At 49.2% G+C, this 16,006-nt stretch overlaps 1 protein-coding gene across 3 annotated transcripts in view; it reads right to left on the bottom strand.

The window, feature by feature from the left end:
• Positions 1 to 16,006, bottom strand: part of CAPN13 (calpain 13) — a 78,312-nt gene that overhangs the window by 12,305 nt on the left and 50,001 nt on the right. For all 3 annotated transcript variants that reach the window (XM_077843701.1, XM_077843702.1, XM_077843703.1), the window contains 9 exons: positions 15,047 to 15,186; positions 11,347 to 11,358; positions 8,962 to 9,164; positions 7,905 to 7,941; positions 7,508 to 7,564; positions 4,386 to 4,443; positions 4,217 to 4,275; positions 2,439 to 2,507; positions 580 to 655 (listed from right to left, as the gene is read on the bottom strand). In XM_077843701.1, the coding sequence (XP_077699827.1) occupies positions 580 to 655; positions 2,439 to 2,507; positions 4,217 to 4,275; positions 4,386 to 4,443; positions 7,508 to 7,564; positions 7,905 to 7,941; positions 8,962 to 9,164; positions 11,347 to 11,358; positions 15,047 to 15,186 (711 nt within the window). The remainder of the gene's footprint in view (positions 1 to 579; positions 656 to 2,438; positions 2,508 to 4,216; positions 4,276 to 4,385; positions 4,444 to 7,507; positions 7,565 to 7,904; positions 7,942 to 8,961; positions 9,165 to 11,346; positions 11,359 to 15,046; positions 15,187 to 16,006) is intronic.

The following is a 16,006-nucleotide window of genomic DNA, read 5'->3' as shown; positions in this document are numbered from 1 at the left end:
TGAAAGAGCTGAAGCTCTTAGGCACCCTACAGTCTCCTTATCATCATCCCAGGACAGAATGCTCTTGCCTTCTTGAAGTAGACACATGCCATTTGATTGCACTTGGCTCCAAACGCCCTGTGAGGAGAGCACATCCACCTGCTCGTGGGTGTTTAACCCTGACAGCCCACATGTTGGGATGGAAGTGTCTCTAAAGCAAGCTTGAGTTCTGGTGGGGTATCAGTGATGTGGGGTGATTTTCACACAGAGCCGTTTGGAGACAAAAGGTAATTGGGAAAACTGACTGGCACAGGAGATCTCAGGTTGGGGAGGATGGTGTCTGAGTCCTGAGCCTAGAAGCCCACAGAAGCTGGTGGAAATCAAGGGAGAACACTGAGGCTGACATCTGCTCTCTCCTGACTACCCAGCTCTCCTGCACCAGCCTTGCCTACAGCACGTGAGTGGTGGGCACTGCGCGCTCTCTCTCTCTCTCTCTCTCTCTCTCTCTCTCTCTCTCTCACACACACACACACACACACACACACACATCACCGTTACCGCTGCCCCGATCATGACGGCACTGAGAGGCCCCTGTTTTACCTGTATCCGTCATAGCCTTCCACAAATCCAAACCCAGAAAAACTCCAGAGCGCTTCTGGATGATCTGGAAAACACTCTAATTTGGGAAAGGAAGCAAGAAGTCCATATGAGTGCCCTCGGTCACCTTAAAGAGGATGTCCCGGGTAGAGAGGGGTCCTAGAAATCCCTTTTTTCATCCCTGGAGACTGCTTCAATACACCAGGAGTGGCTCCAGCTCAGAGCCAGCTCAGCTCAGTGCCCGGGGAGGCAGGAGTGGGCTCTGCCTGGTGAAGCCAACCACCCTGGCTACCCGCTGTGGGGCTGGGGGTTCCTCTCTCCCAACCCCCTTTCTTTCCTTCCCTACCTCCTAGATTGGGCTCCTGACACGCGGCAGCTTGCTGCATTCAGGAGGTGTAGAGCGCTCAAGACTGCTTCAGGTGGTGGTTAAAAGCACAGATTTTGCAACTAAACCACTGGGTTTAAATGACTTAGTCTCGAGTGACTTAATCTTTCCAGGCCTCGGTTTCCCTACCTGCAGCACAGCACCAAGTACAGTACCTGCCTTACAGGACTGCTGCTAGGGACAAGGAGCACATCGTTACAAAGAGCTTAGGAACATGCCTTGCACGGTAGTGAGTGCTTGTATAGCAGGCAGGTGGGTGCTGTGTCCTGGGTCCTGGCCCAGCCCCAGGAGATGGTGGCTCTCTGTGCACCCTGGACTTTTCTATCTCTCCCTGGTTTTCATTGGAATCCTGATCAACACCACACTTCCTGGGTGACAAATAGGAGCTCGGACAGGTGACTTGCTGGGAGGAAGCATGCAGTCGCCACACGACCAGACTCAGGCTTCCCATCTGGGCCTCTGCTCAGCCGCCCCACAGGAGTTGTTCCAAGGCAACCTACCCCCAGCAGGTGTGTGACCCAGGCCCACAGGGCAACAGTTACTATGAGATAGCAGCCCAAGAACGAGTTTGGGATGGCCTTATTTGGTTTTGGTGAGTCTAAAGAAAGCTCTCAACTCGTTTGGTAAATTATTAGTTTGGTCATTTGTTCAGCATTTTTGAGTGCCTGCTGTATACTAGACACTAAGAAAGATGCTGGGGGAAGCAGATGAATGTGAGGAAGCCCCTGCCCTGCAGTCTAATGGTGGGTGGGAGACATACCAGCCATTACGATGCCCTGTGAGAAGCCAAATGGCCCTGCCAGGGACAGGTGATACATCCTTGTATAGCCCCGTGGGAACACTTTATCACATTATTGTGGGTTCAAGCATTAGAAGCTGAGGGGGAAGTAACTTGGGCCTAGTAGCAGGTGAAACCTCACAGGAAGTGACTCTTAAGGCTGGACAGTCGGGGTGAATGGTCCTGGCCAGCCTCAGAGTATCACAGCTGGGGTCTAAAGGAGCGAGTGGGATAAATACAAAGGCTCCTCCTGGACCCCAAAGTAGGGTCCCAGCTCAAGGATGTTGTGCACACCGCTGATGAGGTTAGACCTTGTCCTGGGAACAATGGTGAGGCCATGCTGAGGCTACCTCTGTGATTTTGTCCTAACTGGCAGATGGACAGAAAGGGAGGGAGACGAACAAGTGTACTGGGGGGAATGTCTCAGGGAGCCAGGGGAGAAGTGGGGAGGGCGATGCTAGCTGGCGGCCTTAGCCACAGTTCACAGTGACCCCTCTCTCCTTCAACCTCCTAGAGCGTTCCTCCGCTGCTCGGGCACTGCCATGTGTCTTCCAGTGGTGTGTGTAGTCTCCCTGAACAAAATGTGAGCCTCCTTGAGGGCAGGGCTGGGTTCCTCTTCTTTCACAGCCCTCAACCTTGTGCATGTGGGGCACCCAGTAGATATTTGCTAAGCTGGACAAAAAGAGAACATGCCGGTACCTGGCAGTTGACAAGGCGGCCCCAGAGCCTCGCAAACTCCTCTTCCTCGAGCCGCCCATTTGTATTCAGCTGGTGGGAAGTTAAGAGTTAACTGTGCAGCATGCAGGGAGCAGAAGCCCCGTGACAGAGCCAGGAGCAGGTCCAACCATCAACTAGTAACACCATCTTGGGAAGCCCGGGTGGCTCAACGGTTTAGTGGCACCTTCAGCCCAGGGCCTGATCCTGGGGACCTGGGATCGAGTCCCATGTCGGGCTCCCTGCATGGAGCCTGCTTCTCCCTCTGCTGTGTCTCTGCCTGCCCCTCTCTCTCATGAATACATAAGTAAATAAAATCTTAAAAAAAACAAAACAAAACTAGTAACACCATCAGCCCAGTGTCACCTGGATGTGGCCCCACCCTAGCCAGCCCCACTGTGTCTGTGGGGACTTGGCTTCGTTTTATTTTACAAACGAAAATGGACAACCAGAAGGAGAAAACAGCCCCGAGAAAAGGGGGTCAGCATCCCTCGCAGCCAGGGGAAGACAAAGCCCAGAAGGCCTGCACCAGGAGAAGTGGGGTCCCTGGCAGGGGAGAGGAGGGAGGAGCACGAGGGCTCACTGCAGCCCCTAAAGCAGCACCAGGGTGCACGTGAGTGGAGGGAAGGCGCAAGAACCAGCCCTGCTCACCCCGGAGGAGTACAGTAGGTTTAATGAGAGCTAATGTGAGGAGAAGAACCCATCCTTGGAGTTGCTGGTGGGGAGCGGTGGGTGGGAGGTGGGGGGGCACAGACCTGCCTTTGCAGGGGCCTGGCAGACAGCCTCTAGCCCAGGGTTACCTGTCCAGGGCTGTGGGGGGCCGCGGGCCACTCTGATTCACCCGCAGGGCATGGGCAGTGTCGCCGGGTGATTCCAAGCCACGGCCAGCGGAGATGGGGCCTGATTTATGATTTCCTCAAGAGGCCCTCTGGCTCGACCACGGCCTCCTCCCAACTGGGCCTTGTTAACAGTGGAGGAGCCGGGGATCTGTCTCACCCCGGGGAGGCCGCAGACGCCCAGTCTCTCCTGGGGAGAAATGGCTCACTGGGGGGCGGCAGTCAGGACAGGAGTCGGGAGCCCTGGGTTCAATCCCCAGCCCGGCCGCTCGTGCCCACGGATTGCTCCAGCCCCGGCCTCTGCACTAACGGGGTACAGCTGCTGTGTAGACCGGGGCGTTTTCTCCAAGTTTCAGAGGTTGTTATCTTTACTGAGTTCAGGGGCTTGTTGAATAAGGAAAGTGAAGACCCACCGGGTGGTTAAGGGGAGGGGTGGGAGGAAAACAGCCCCCATTGGTGCTGCCAGAAGGTAGTACAGAATGATGTTAGGACACAGATTTTGGGGGGCTGAACACTCTTCAAATCCTGGCACAAATGCTGACTGGCTGTGTGATTACTTAAACTGTTTAGCCTCTCTGGACTCCCCTCTCTCTCTCTGTGAGGGTTCATACTTCTTCTATCTAAGGGTTATTGCAAGAACTACAAGGAAAAGTGGACATCCCAGTACTATTCTTGGCATGCCAAGATGCCTGATAGATGGTAACCGTTGACACTGTTGCTGTGATTGTTCAGGAGAGGTGGTGGGTCAGCATAGAATCCACAGGAACCCAGGCTCTTTGGTGAGCCCTTAGAACCAAAGAGGAGAAAACACTGCGAGTGAAAAGCGTTCCTAACATCCTAATTAGACCCCCGGGGAAGCCCACAGAGCAGATGGGCTCTTAGAGCTGCAGGAGTGTGGGGGAGGGGGTTGTGCACAGCAAAGGATACATCCATCAGAGCCACGATGCTCCGGCACTCATCCAAAGAGAATGTGTCCCCTGAAGTTCCTGGGGGTAGAGAACAGAGAAAATGGAAATGTCAGGGGTGGGGGTGACACTAGACTAGCTCAGCAGTGGGGATGATGTTGGGGCCAGTAGGCCTGTGGGTCTGACCTTACCTTTGAGAAACTCCTGGTTGAGAAGGTTCTGAAGCTGGGTGGCATCTATGTACAATCCCTGATCCGAACAAGAGAAGAATGCAAGAATCCGTGTGTGTCCAGGAGTTGAGGGGCACGCCTGCCTTACTCTGTAGAAGTCCTCAGACTTCTAAGCCCTTTGTTCCCGTTCTGCACCCATCCAGCCTGTCATGAAGCCTTTCCCAATTGCTCCAGATCATGGTGATGCTCCCTTCCCTGAAGGCCTGTAGTGCTCATCACTCCTGACCTTTGCTACCACATGTGGGTCACCTTGCATTGACTTCTTCTTTTATTATTGGACTGAAAGCAGAAGTTCCTTCCTCCTCACCATACCCGGCTCTTGGGAGCCTCTCAGGAGGTGTGTTGAATGAATCAACTCAGCCCTGTAGGTATGTTTCCCCATCTGCATCCAGAGAGGGATGGAGAGAAAATAAGACTATTGTGTGTAAGCGTGAGCATGAGCATGTATGTGTGCTCGCACAGATAGAAGAGAATGAAAGTGTCAGGAATCTAGGCTAAGAGAAGCTGCTCTAGTTGAGCACATCATTTAGCATTAGTCTTCCTAGCCACTGAAGCAAAGAGGAAGACATGGTTTTTCTTTGGATTAAAAACAGGAAGCAATGGAGGCTGAGGGAAGAGAAACTTTTCCTAGCCTAAACTTCTGAAGTTGTTAGCTGCATTCAATTTTCTACTAGGGACATTGAGCAGCTTTATGGGCAGTGTCTTCCATGATGATTCCACAGAGAAGCAGAGCCATGCTGTGCGTGGCCACTTTTTACGTGCGGGCTGCTAAAAGCTGAGGAGACGATGGGTCATCAGCACCCTGGGAGAGCTTTGCATGGGGGAAGGAGCTGGAGTGAGGTCCCTCAGCAAGTGGCTTTGTAGAGTGGGACTGGGTCAGGTGGAAGAAGGTGACTTGTTGGGTTCTTCTGAGAACAGGCACCCCATAGACTGACAGGCATGCTGTCCCCAGGATTGGCCTCACCACCCAGATGAAAATGAAAGCAGCCCCACAGCCTGTCCTCAGGGGAGAACATGAAAAATGCTGCCAGTGTTTGAAATTGGCCCTCAGGTCATCCCTCCAACATCTCATTGGTGGGTTATGTCAGGAAAGTCAGCATTGTGTGCCCACCGTCAACAGAGTGTTTTCCTCAAAAGAATCATGTCACCTAACTTGTGGAGCAGTTGGCAAGGAACTCTAACTTACATGGGTCACCAACTAGAATATAAGTAGCTGTGGGACATGGACCGTGTCTCTTTCCTTCTATCCTAGGACAGCTCCTACCTGGTCCCTGCATCTAGGAACCACCAAAATGCTTGAGAAGATGAGGATAGGAATGGAGATGAGGGTTGCCTTAAACAAATACCCAAAGAATTGCATATCTGTCTCCACCACCTCAACATAAGATCCCTGAGGATGGAGGCTTTGCATTCCCAATGCTTAGTGTGGTACTTGGCACGTCCTAGGTATTTGGTACATGTTTGCCAATGGAGTAAATGGTAGACAGATGGACATGACTTGACTCAGAGGCTGAGCATGTCCTTCCTTTCTCCCAGGCAGACCCTGAGTTATAATACCATCACCACCATCATGGCTGAGGAAGGTAACCCATGGGAGTGGGAGCCATGTCATCGCGTTCACTTAAGGCTAAACAGATACAAGAGGTCAGGAGAGAAGACTCAGTGAGCCCATTTTGCTTTCATCTTTCCTTTGAGGATAGAACCTCTGAGGATAGTTTACAGATTGTGCAGAATGATGCTACATCAGTCCTGTTCAAGGGTGTGCAGCCAAGGGGCGAGAAGGGGGTGTAGCTCAGCCTATTCCACTTCCGAGCTGTGCATGTTGGCACAAAGCTGTCTGTGTCTTTTAATTCCTACAAAGGCCCCATCTGGGCTACCAGTTACCCTCTATGAAGAGACATTTGGTGGTTGTTTGGAAAAAACCCTGATTAGAGGAAATCTGTACCATTTGTCAAATGACAAATTATATTTTTTATTTCAGATGTGCAGGTGCATGAACCATGTCGAGGATTTTGCCATCTGCCCCTGAAGGAAGCCTGGTCTCAGGTATCCTAATTAGGTCCTGCTGATTGCTTCAGGGCAGTAAACTTAGTTTGGACATCTGCTCTGGAGAAGCTAATCTGTCTTAATTCAATGCAGATTGACTGAGCACCTTCTCTGTGCCAAGGACAGTGATAGATATTGGGGACAAGGAATGCGTCCTTGGGACGCATTTGGGAGCCTTTGGGAGCTCACAGGCTGGGGATAATCATCTGGACAGACCTTGTCTTGCAGCAAGTGAAGTGCCTTCTGAATCAGCCCATGTATGGACCTGAATCCTGGGCCACTATTGATTCCATATTGAGCAGCTCCTTGAAACACATTCCCTTCACGACAGGCACATTCTTCATTTTTCCTTGTTTTTCCCTCTGGGCCAAGGCTGCCTGAATAATTTCCCTTTAAACTGCCTCCTAGTTACCCCCATTAGCCCTCTGAATGCCTGGCATCCTTCCTGTCCTTGGCCTTTGCCTGGCCCAAGACCAGCATAGTACACATGGTCATATCTATCTATCACTTTGCATTTCCCAAACCAACGTGACTATCAATGGAAAAAGGCCCATTGTGCAAAGCCCTTGGCAGCTGTTTTTATCTTGGCAAGTCAAGGAGTTCTTTATAACGGTTTATTAAACCATTAAGAAAATCCTCTGTGCACATAGGTGGCTTGGCAGGAAAAACACCATTGGTGCTTTCTGAAGCTGGCTAGCTCCCGGGAGGAATGATGCCAAGGGAGGTTGCAGAGCAGAAGGAAAGCTTTCGGGGGTATTGCTAATTACTTGTTTAAAGATTTAAAATACCACCACCCCCCTATAATCAGCCCCACCCTTACCAAGCTCTACACTCCATCCCAGATGTCACCCAGCTAGGGTGCTACTGCTCTCCAGGGTTTGGTAGCCAGATCAGTTCTGGAGACATCCAAGGTGAGAGGCTGATAAAATGACCCACCAAGTCACTTTCTTCTCTGTACCCTGATAAGGGTCTGGGAGAGGTTTCCTTGCCTCCAGTCCCTCCGTCGCTGGTCCCTAAGTGCTAAGTAAATACTGTACCTGTTGAGAATATTTGTGGAAGATGCTTTCTTGAGAGTCACTTTCTGGAAGACTTGCCTGGATCAAAAGGAAAATAGTTAATATCAAATTTCTGGGGAAAGAGGCTATCTGGTACAGTGAAGGCACAAGAACTGCTCCCCACACCCGGATCTGAGACAGAAGCTTCATCCAGCAATCGGATAAAACTTGTAGGGGAATGGGAACACGAAAGCCTGTGGAAGGAAGGTGATTGGCTCAGGCTTGGTCTTTTGCCCTCTGCCCTGACCCTTTGAGCCATCATCAGGCCATTATGGTGTCTCTGTTTTCATTGTTCCGTGCTGAGGTAAGAAGGAGATAGAAATTCTTGGGGATAGGATGCGGCCAATGAAGCTCGCCAACCAAACCTTCAGATACCTACCTTCAGTGGTGTAAGATTGAGATTGCTGTCCAGATTCCTAGAAAACCAGGGAAACAGTGTGACATGGATGAATGGGTATTTAAAGGAAGCTGGCATATGGAGGACACTCTAGGTGGCATTAGACATTTACACTAAGGATCTGAGTTAAGGGCCCTCAGCACAGCACGATGTGAAGTGGGCGGCCATGAGAGTCGGCAGACAGGTAAGCATCATAACCACATGTCCAGGCTTTTGACTGGACATCATCAAGCTAAATAGCAAATGGTTCCTTTCACAACCACACACATAGGTACAGCGACCCCCATTGCCAAGATGGCAGATAAGTTTTGTCTTATGTTCCAGTTCTGGTGGTACAGTGACTATGTGACATGCTGGACTGAGGCATCACCCATGCTCAACTGTAACGATGGCCACGATGATAGCTTTAGGGACAATAGGGGAGAAGGTCCCCAACAGGATGTGTGCTTGGTGATTCCAGTCTTGACCACTGACTTAGCACTGAAGACTCTCCACAACTGGACTTTGTCTTTCAGACCCATATTTCACTGTCTCCCTGATGTACTGACCATACTTCCATCCTGGTCACATTCCAGACAACTGCCACACAGGCCATGTACCACCTTCCTGTGCATATGACATTGCTTATACCTCAACAGGCCCTGTGCTCACCTACTTCCCTGCTTCTGTCCATGCTTTCTTTCTTCTATCTGCACTAACATTTTCTTTTACACATTAGACTATGTTTTCCATCAAGGACTAGTTCAAATTGTTTCCAGACAATTGTCTCCAAGATGCCTTCCTAAGTCCGTCTTGCCAGAGTTGGGTCCCTTTCCTCCATCCTCCCATGTGACTCTGCACTTGCACCCAGCAGTGCCCCCAACCTGTTCATGGTTTCCTTATTGGTTCAGACTCTCTCATCACCCTTCGTGTTGAGCTTCTTGCAAGCGAGGCCCATGCCATGTCCTCTACTGACACAGTACCTGCTGTATAAGGTGACATGATGTGTCTTTATAAAATCAAGTGGAATAAAACATTTAGAAGCTCAGAGTTTCTGTACCTGTCACCATCTGGCATTTTCAGTAAGATTCGGAGCAAAAACTCAACTTCTTCTCTGTATGCAGAGATGACCACCACGTAGGTCCCAGGGTTCAGACTGAAGTACTTTGTGAGGTTGCGCTTGGTTTTAAAAACTACACCCTCGATAGCATTTCTGAACTGAGAAAAGAAGGTGGATGGCAACCTCTTCCAGAAGGGCTGGAACTGAAAGAAACATGAGGATGGTCAGAAAGCCCCTTACATGCATGGGCCAAGCCCCCCTAGAGAGACCCACCCCCCTTCCAGACCCTTCTCCATTCACCAAAACAACCTTACTGACCCTAGAAAGAGAGATAAGTGCTTACCTGGATTTTCAAAATGCCACAGAGTTCAGAATGTTATTTAATATAGATGCTGACACCACAATGAATGCGAAAAAATATGGCACATGGTTTTATCTCATTAAATCCCACAGTATCCTGGGTCTTGGGGGTTTATCTCTCTGCTTATATAAAGACTTCCATGGAAACGAGTGAAATTGTTCCAACTCTGAATTACTTTTGGAACTCCTGAAGTTCCTTCTCTTCTGAACCTTTTATAGCACTCTTTGGACTCTATAGCACAGCAGAGTTGGATGGACCCCATTCTCTCCATCTCATCTTCCCAGTAGAGCCCTGGAATTCCTTCTCATTGGAGAATAATAGGCTCTGATCATTTTCCTTTTATTTCAATACTTTCTTAGAGATAAAACAATAAATATAATGTAGTTCCCATTACCAGATGTCACATACATATTACATAATAAAAACCCCTTACTAAATAATTTTTTCCAATACAGTCAAGCATGGGGATTCCATTTAGAATGGTTTTGCTTTGTGAAATGATTATTTGTGAGCTCTGCCTTGGGGGAAAACAGGGAGAAAGAGAGAGTTTCTTTTCAGAGAGCAGAAACTGGGCTGGGCTACAAGATGAGATGGGAGATAGGTCACCATCCCAGGTAGGCAGCAAGGGCTGGAAAGAGCCTCCAAAATGATTTTACTGATGCTAACAGTGGGCCCAGCTGGCTTGTGTAAGCCCTTCTGGCAAAATCTATGAAGAGAACAATTCTCCAGAAAGTCAGCACTGTCCTGTGGCTCTGGGTACGTATGTGTGTAAGCACATGCATGTGCACACAGGGAGGCGTTATGTACAGAAGTGTGTGTGCCTCCTGCAATCCAGAATTTCCCTGCTTCCCTGCTCTCCTCTCTCCATTGGCCTCTTGAAGCCTTGTCCAGACTCACTATCCTTTAGAGCAGACTTGCTTAGTGGCAGCCAGGAGTGTATGTGGCATGATGGAGGCTCTTGGTCTAGCACAGAGACCCAGCATCAAATTAATAGGAGTCTAGTTGCACACAGACCTGACCCTGTGGTTCTCAGGGTGGGGTTTGTGCCCTTTCCAGGGTCAAGTCCTTACTCCTTTCTCCAGCTCTGGGAATTAGAACACTGATTTTTTTCCTTGCACTTGAATCTCCCTCAAAACCCTTCCAGAAGTTCTACTCCCATGACCAGGGTGCCAGAAAAAAAGATCAGATCCTAAACCCAACTCTGTGGCTGGGCCACTGTTGTTCGTTGTCATCTGCTTTCTGTCTGGGCTTCTGAGTATACCCTGCTTAGAGACCCCCTATCCTGGCCTCTGTCTACCTATTGGGGCAACTCTGGAAGTCCTGGAGGAGCTGCCCAGGACCCAGAAAAATGCTACAGGTGCTACATTTTGGTGTGGCTACATCCTGCTCCCTCCCTGCCATCCTTGGTTCTCAGCCACTCGCACCTCCACTGGCAGCCACAGTCCAGCAGAGCCCACATCCACTTAAGGGGTCTGAGTGCCTGTAACTCCATCTGACCTTTTCCATCCTTACTCTTAAATCACCCTGTACCAATGCCAAGCCAGAATAGCTACTCGGGAGAGGTGGCAATTTGGTTTGAGGAGCTAGATATGCTCTGCAGGTGCATTTGTAGAGCGTGCCCCCTGTTTGTGGTGGATTTGGAGGCTGACAAAGAATATGAGGCTAAAGTCCCCCTAAGATGCCATTAGCTCTGCTTGTTATCTTAAATAGGAAAGAACCGGCTATAATTAATCTTATCTATTGAAGGTCAAATTCCTGAGGATGGTTTCATGGTTGCAGCCCCTCTTAGATGTCAAACCAAAGAAAAGCTCAGGGTCTTCAATCTTTAGACCAGGATAACAAAAATATGTCCTGTGCTGTTGATCTGCTTGGACATTCTAAGTTTGTACCTGGTACCGGACAGAGCAAGACTAAATTTGCAGCCACGGAATGGCAAGAGACGTGCCAAAGTTGCGGGTGTTGAAAGAGGTGTAACAGTTTACCAATGCACAGCAACAAAGGCATGAGAAGGCAGTGAGCCATACCTGAGGGTCGACCTGTGGGGAAGAAAAAGAAAGGCAGGTTCAGGAATCTAAACCAAAACACACAGGCAAGCAGATGCCAACAGCCCACTCAGGGCCCTGTGGTCCTTCTTCCTGCGGTCAGCCTGTTCTCTGCACACCCCAGAGGATGGGACCATTCCTCATTCTCTCTGCAGAGATGTGAAAAGAAAACCTAACCTGTTGTAAGTTGTAGGGAGTTCAAGACGGAAGGACTCGGGAGGAGACTCTCCCTTTGTCAGCTCAGCCAGGTGTGGTTATTCTTCATAGCAATGATGATAAAATCAAGGAAGAGCAAGATGTCAATAGGGCCAGAGGTAAGATAGAACCTAGACCAAATGTCAGCTTCCCAGCATCAGGAGCTCCAATGTGAGGAAACTTTTTTATTCCATCACGCCACTGTGAAATATGGGAGGAATCCCTGGGTTTATAGGGAATGTATGTGTGCGTCTGAATGGGAAAATACTATCTTTAGTCTTTCCATGTGGCAGAAAGAAGCACTGAGGATGCAGCCCCATTTTTAAGCCACTCTGCTGTCTGCAAGGTGCTTCCCTGTAACCCTGAAAGCAGACCCTGGGACCCTGTTTTATGGGTGTGGAAACAATCCCAGCAGTCTAAGGAGCAGAGGAGGAATAAAGCAAGCTGCTTTGCTTCCTTGGTGATGAAGACCCACCACCCAACCCTGTCTTCCACTGTTGGTGGGTTTCAGTTCTTTTCTCCTGCTTATCCTATCATCCTGGCCCCCTGCAACCATGCATACAGACCAGTTGATTTGCCCAGGCATCCTTTTCCGGGAACAAAGAGTGAGCTGGAAGGGAGGTGGGAAGTCCTAGCCTCAGGAGGGAAGCCTTGGAGTAAAGATGAAATGGCTTATCCACCCTTGTCTTTTTTCTCTGTCCTGTCTTTTACCCTGCCTTTCACCCATGTTTATTGTGATATAAGGCAAAGTGGTGCTTCCATAGGAGATGGGAGTCACAGGACCACACCGGGGCCATAGCACCATACGTAGCAGTCATGCAGGCAGCATGTACCCACAGACAGCATCAGAGCCCTGTAGACTTCTAAGAGTCTTGTTGCTGGCATGCACATAGCATATTTCTCAGCTGAACTGGGAAAGGAACCCAAATGTCTCTTGAGTTGCCAAAGTCTGGACAGTTCTTTGGTGTTTAACTTAATCGGGATCCTGAAAGATCCACTGGAGACCTCTGGTCTCACTGCATTTTTAGCAAAGTGTATAGTTGAGAAATGCATCTCTGGCTGAAAAGTAGACAAGTGGGCTCAGCAGCGTTTAAAAACAGGATTACAATCTTGCCAGGGCTCCTGAACTCTAATGATTTTGGGCAAATTGGTTAACACAAGGCTATTGTGATGCCCAGCTCTGAGGCACCAGACTCATAGATGGCAATGTGAACGGCATCCCCAGTTGTGCAGAGGCAGCCCTCTTTCCCTCTCTGGGCTTCTGTTTCTCATCAGGAGAGGTCAGTAGTCCTCATTAGGAGAGAATAGCAGGGCTGCCCTCTCCTGCTACTCTTTCCTGATAAGAGAACTAGTCAATCCTGGCTGGGTAGGCCAGATGCCTCAATTCCTCCCCAGCCCTTTTCCTTTGTTCTTGGAGGTGAGTTAGGAGACTCTGAGGATGAGAGTCCTCTTGGAAGGCACCTGAATCACCAGAGATTCTTGGCCAGAAGCAAGGGAAACCAACCAGGGTGGGATGAGCAAAAAGCCATTTATGAGAATTCTAGAGAATGCAGCTGGGAAAGTGGGTGGGAAGCAGTGGGGACAGCTACACAGCTGGATGGCAGCCCAGGATCTGCCTGCACTGCTGCTGCCAGGCCCCAAGTTTTGCTGTGAATAATTCCTTGTCTGGTCCTCCTTCTTTTAGTGACTTTCTCAAGAGTTCAAACCCAGAGTGACCTAGAGTATGGGGGCAGGGGAGGTAGGCATGAGAGGAGCATCTAATTGGTTAAGCCTGGCTCACACATCTACCCCTTTGCATCCAGGGGCTGGGGAGGAAATACTTGGTCTCTTTGGTTGCTGTGCTGAGAAACTAGATCCTGCCTTCCACCAAGTGGAAGAGAGATCAGGTGCCTGGTGGTGAGGAAAATGACAACTGTCTGCTGCTGCATCTTTAGATGTCCTTTGATGGTTTCAGGCACCTCAGAAGTACCATAGCAAACTCCAACCATTTCTTTTCCATTGATTTCATGCAACCGGGAAGTAGAAATGTACTCAGAACAGAACTCAAAGGGCTCTCCTTCTTCTAGAGCCAGAATCATTGTTTTCCTTCAAGCTATGAGCATCATGAGAAAAGGAAGTGCCTCAGCAACCCTGAGAGACCCAGACCTGGGACCAGGAGCTCTGGTATCAAGCTCTTTCCCATTCCCTCCTAGCTGTACCTTGGGCGGCGGGCGGGGGGCACTTTTGCTCTCGGCTTTGGCTTCCACATCTATAAAAATGGTTTTTGAGGCAATGAATGTGAACACGCTTTGAACTCTGAAGGACGGTATCATGGGGAAGCCTTCTCATTAGAGTGAACTACAGCCAGGACACAGGACTGCACCAGCATGAGCAGAGTACCCAGGAGCCCTGCCTGTCACAGATGAGTTGTGGTTCTGACTGTTGCCTTAGGCTTAGTGAACAGGAATGAAGCTTGTTCCTAGAGATGCTATAATCAGAGCTCCAGCCACAGAGGTGATGGTTATGTTTGGCTGAAGACTTGGGGAACATCTGATGCCCAATCCCCAGCTCTGCCATGAATTCTGACCTTATCAGTTTACCTTGCTGAGCCTCTGTTCCTTCAACTCCACCATAGGGACAGAGAATCCCAGCATTGGATGGTTGTGGGATCTTAGTTATCCAAGTCCATGCAGAGAGGGCATGGTGTCTATGATTTAAGAACCATTCACTTGATCTCTGGGATGCATTAAATTATGGTAAAGGAGGTGGAAGCAGAGGTATCAGATTTTCTTTTGTAATACTTTTAAGTATTACTTAAAAATACATATTTCCCGATTACCTCCTCACAGTGGGGTGTGTACAGGCTTGTGGGTGGAAGGATGGCCCTCAGGAGCTGCAAAGCTGCTTGGGAGTGCCATGGGAAGAGGGAAGGCCAGGTGGAGAGGAACACCTCGTCTTGGATAAGTGGCTAAGCAGATGCTTGTAAGCCAACCACCAGGCTCTGACTGGATTTTGGTCTAAATACGAGAGAAAAACATACCGCCTGGTTTTATAGCCAGGATCAGTCTTCTCCTTAAGCTCCTGCCAATGTTTAACCAATGATTCTCAAACATTCTTACACATAAGCAGTACCCAGGGAGCTTGTTACAATACGGATTTTCAGACTCTGTCATTGGAAGTTCAGATTCAGAAGGTTTGGGACAGTCCCAGGAATCTGCATTGTTACAACAGCTGGTCTTGGACCAGACTATTTTTTGAATAACACGCGTTTGAGCCTGCAGCACACCAGGAAGGAGGTATGTTCCTCTGTAAGCCTGGTCAAGCCTAATCTCCTCTCAGGCTCAGGTTCTCCTGCAAATTTAGAGCTGAACCAGGTGAACTCTAGAGCCCTTTGGGTTTGATCTCTGAGATAGTTCAGTGAAATCTCCCAGCTGACCTCAGCTGCTCTCTCTGCCCGAGGAATACACAAATGTCTGAAAGGGATAAGCCCTCAATTGGGCTGCCTTACCTTGAATACCTCGAAGGTCAGTGGAAATTCACCTTTGGCCTTTAAGTTTTGTGGCATGACATTGAAGGACGTGATGACATTGTCGTGTTCCATGCTCTCTGGCACAGAGAAGATGTACTGCATGTCTCTCAGAGGTCCTTCTGCATGAGAAAGAGCTGTCACTGGAGATCAGCATGGCTTCTACAACTCCTAGATCAGGCCATGCTGGTTCAGAAAGTTCTGGTGGATTGTGTTGGAAACTCTGGATTTGGAGACCTAAGGCCCATGTCCCAGTCCCTACAGTTACAAGATGTGGCATGAGCTTCCTCATTTTGTGAGCCTCTGTCTCTTCCTTCTAAAAACAATGAGGGGAAGTGTATTCCCCACTTGGTGAAAATGTTTCCTTAACTATAAAGTTGAAGGTTATTTTTATCATAATAAGTGGAATGTCAGAATCCTGTATGTATGAGCTTGTGCATTGGTGATAACCATCAGAGCCTTGAAATGGTGTCAATCCCCAAGCACCAATGGAGACAGGGAAAATAGGCAGAGGGATGGCAATTCACAGTACTCTACCCTCCAGGTGTGCTCAGCAGAGCCAGAGCAAGACAGAAGTAAGGGATTAAGTAAGGTAGATGCAAATACATGGAAGGATGAAGAGAAGTCAAGATGGAGAGGAGTCAAGACACATCAACAGTTTCAGGTCACAGGTTGGGAGGCTCTGAGAGGGGGGTGGGGAGATACAGAGGCTCCTCCTTGTGAGGGTTGAACAAGATGATGCATTCAGGTGTACCTAGCAGGGCCAGCAAGTACTTGCTCCCTAGCTCCCTTCCCTCTTTCCCTTGTTAGGAATTGCTAAAAATAGCCCCAGTGTATCATTTTGCTTCATTCATTGATATGCACTGTATCCAGGGAATATGACTTTGACCCCACAAACAGATGAGGTTCTGGAAGGTGAATCTATAAATTTACTGCCCAAGT

Source organism: Canis aureus, chromosome 12, assembly GCF_053574225.1.
Source record: "Canis aureus isolate CA01 chromosome 12, VMU_Caureus_v.1.0, whole genome shotgun sequence".
NCBI lineage: Eukaryota > Metazoa > Chordata > Mammalia > Carnivora > Canidae > Canis > Canis aureus.
This window is presented reverse-complemented; position numbering and strand designations above follow the sequence as displayed.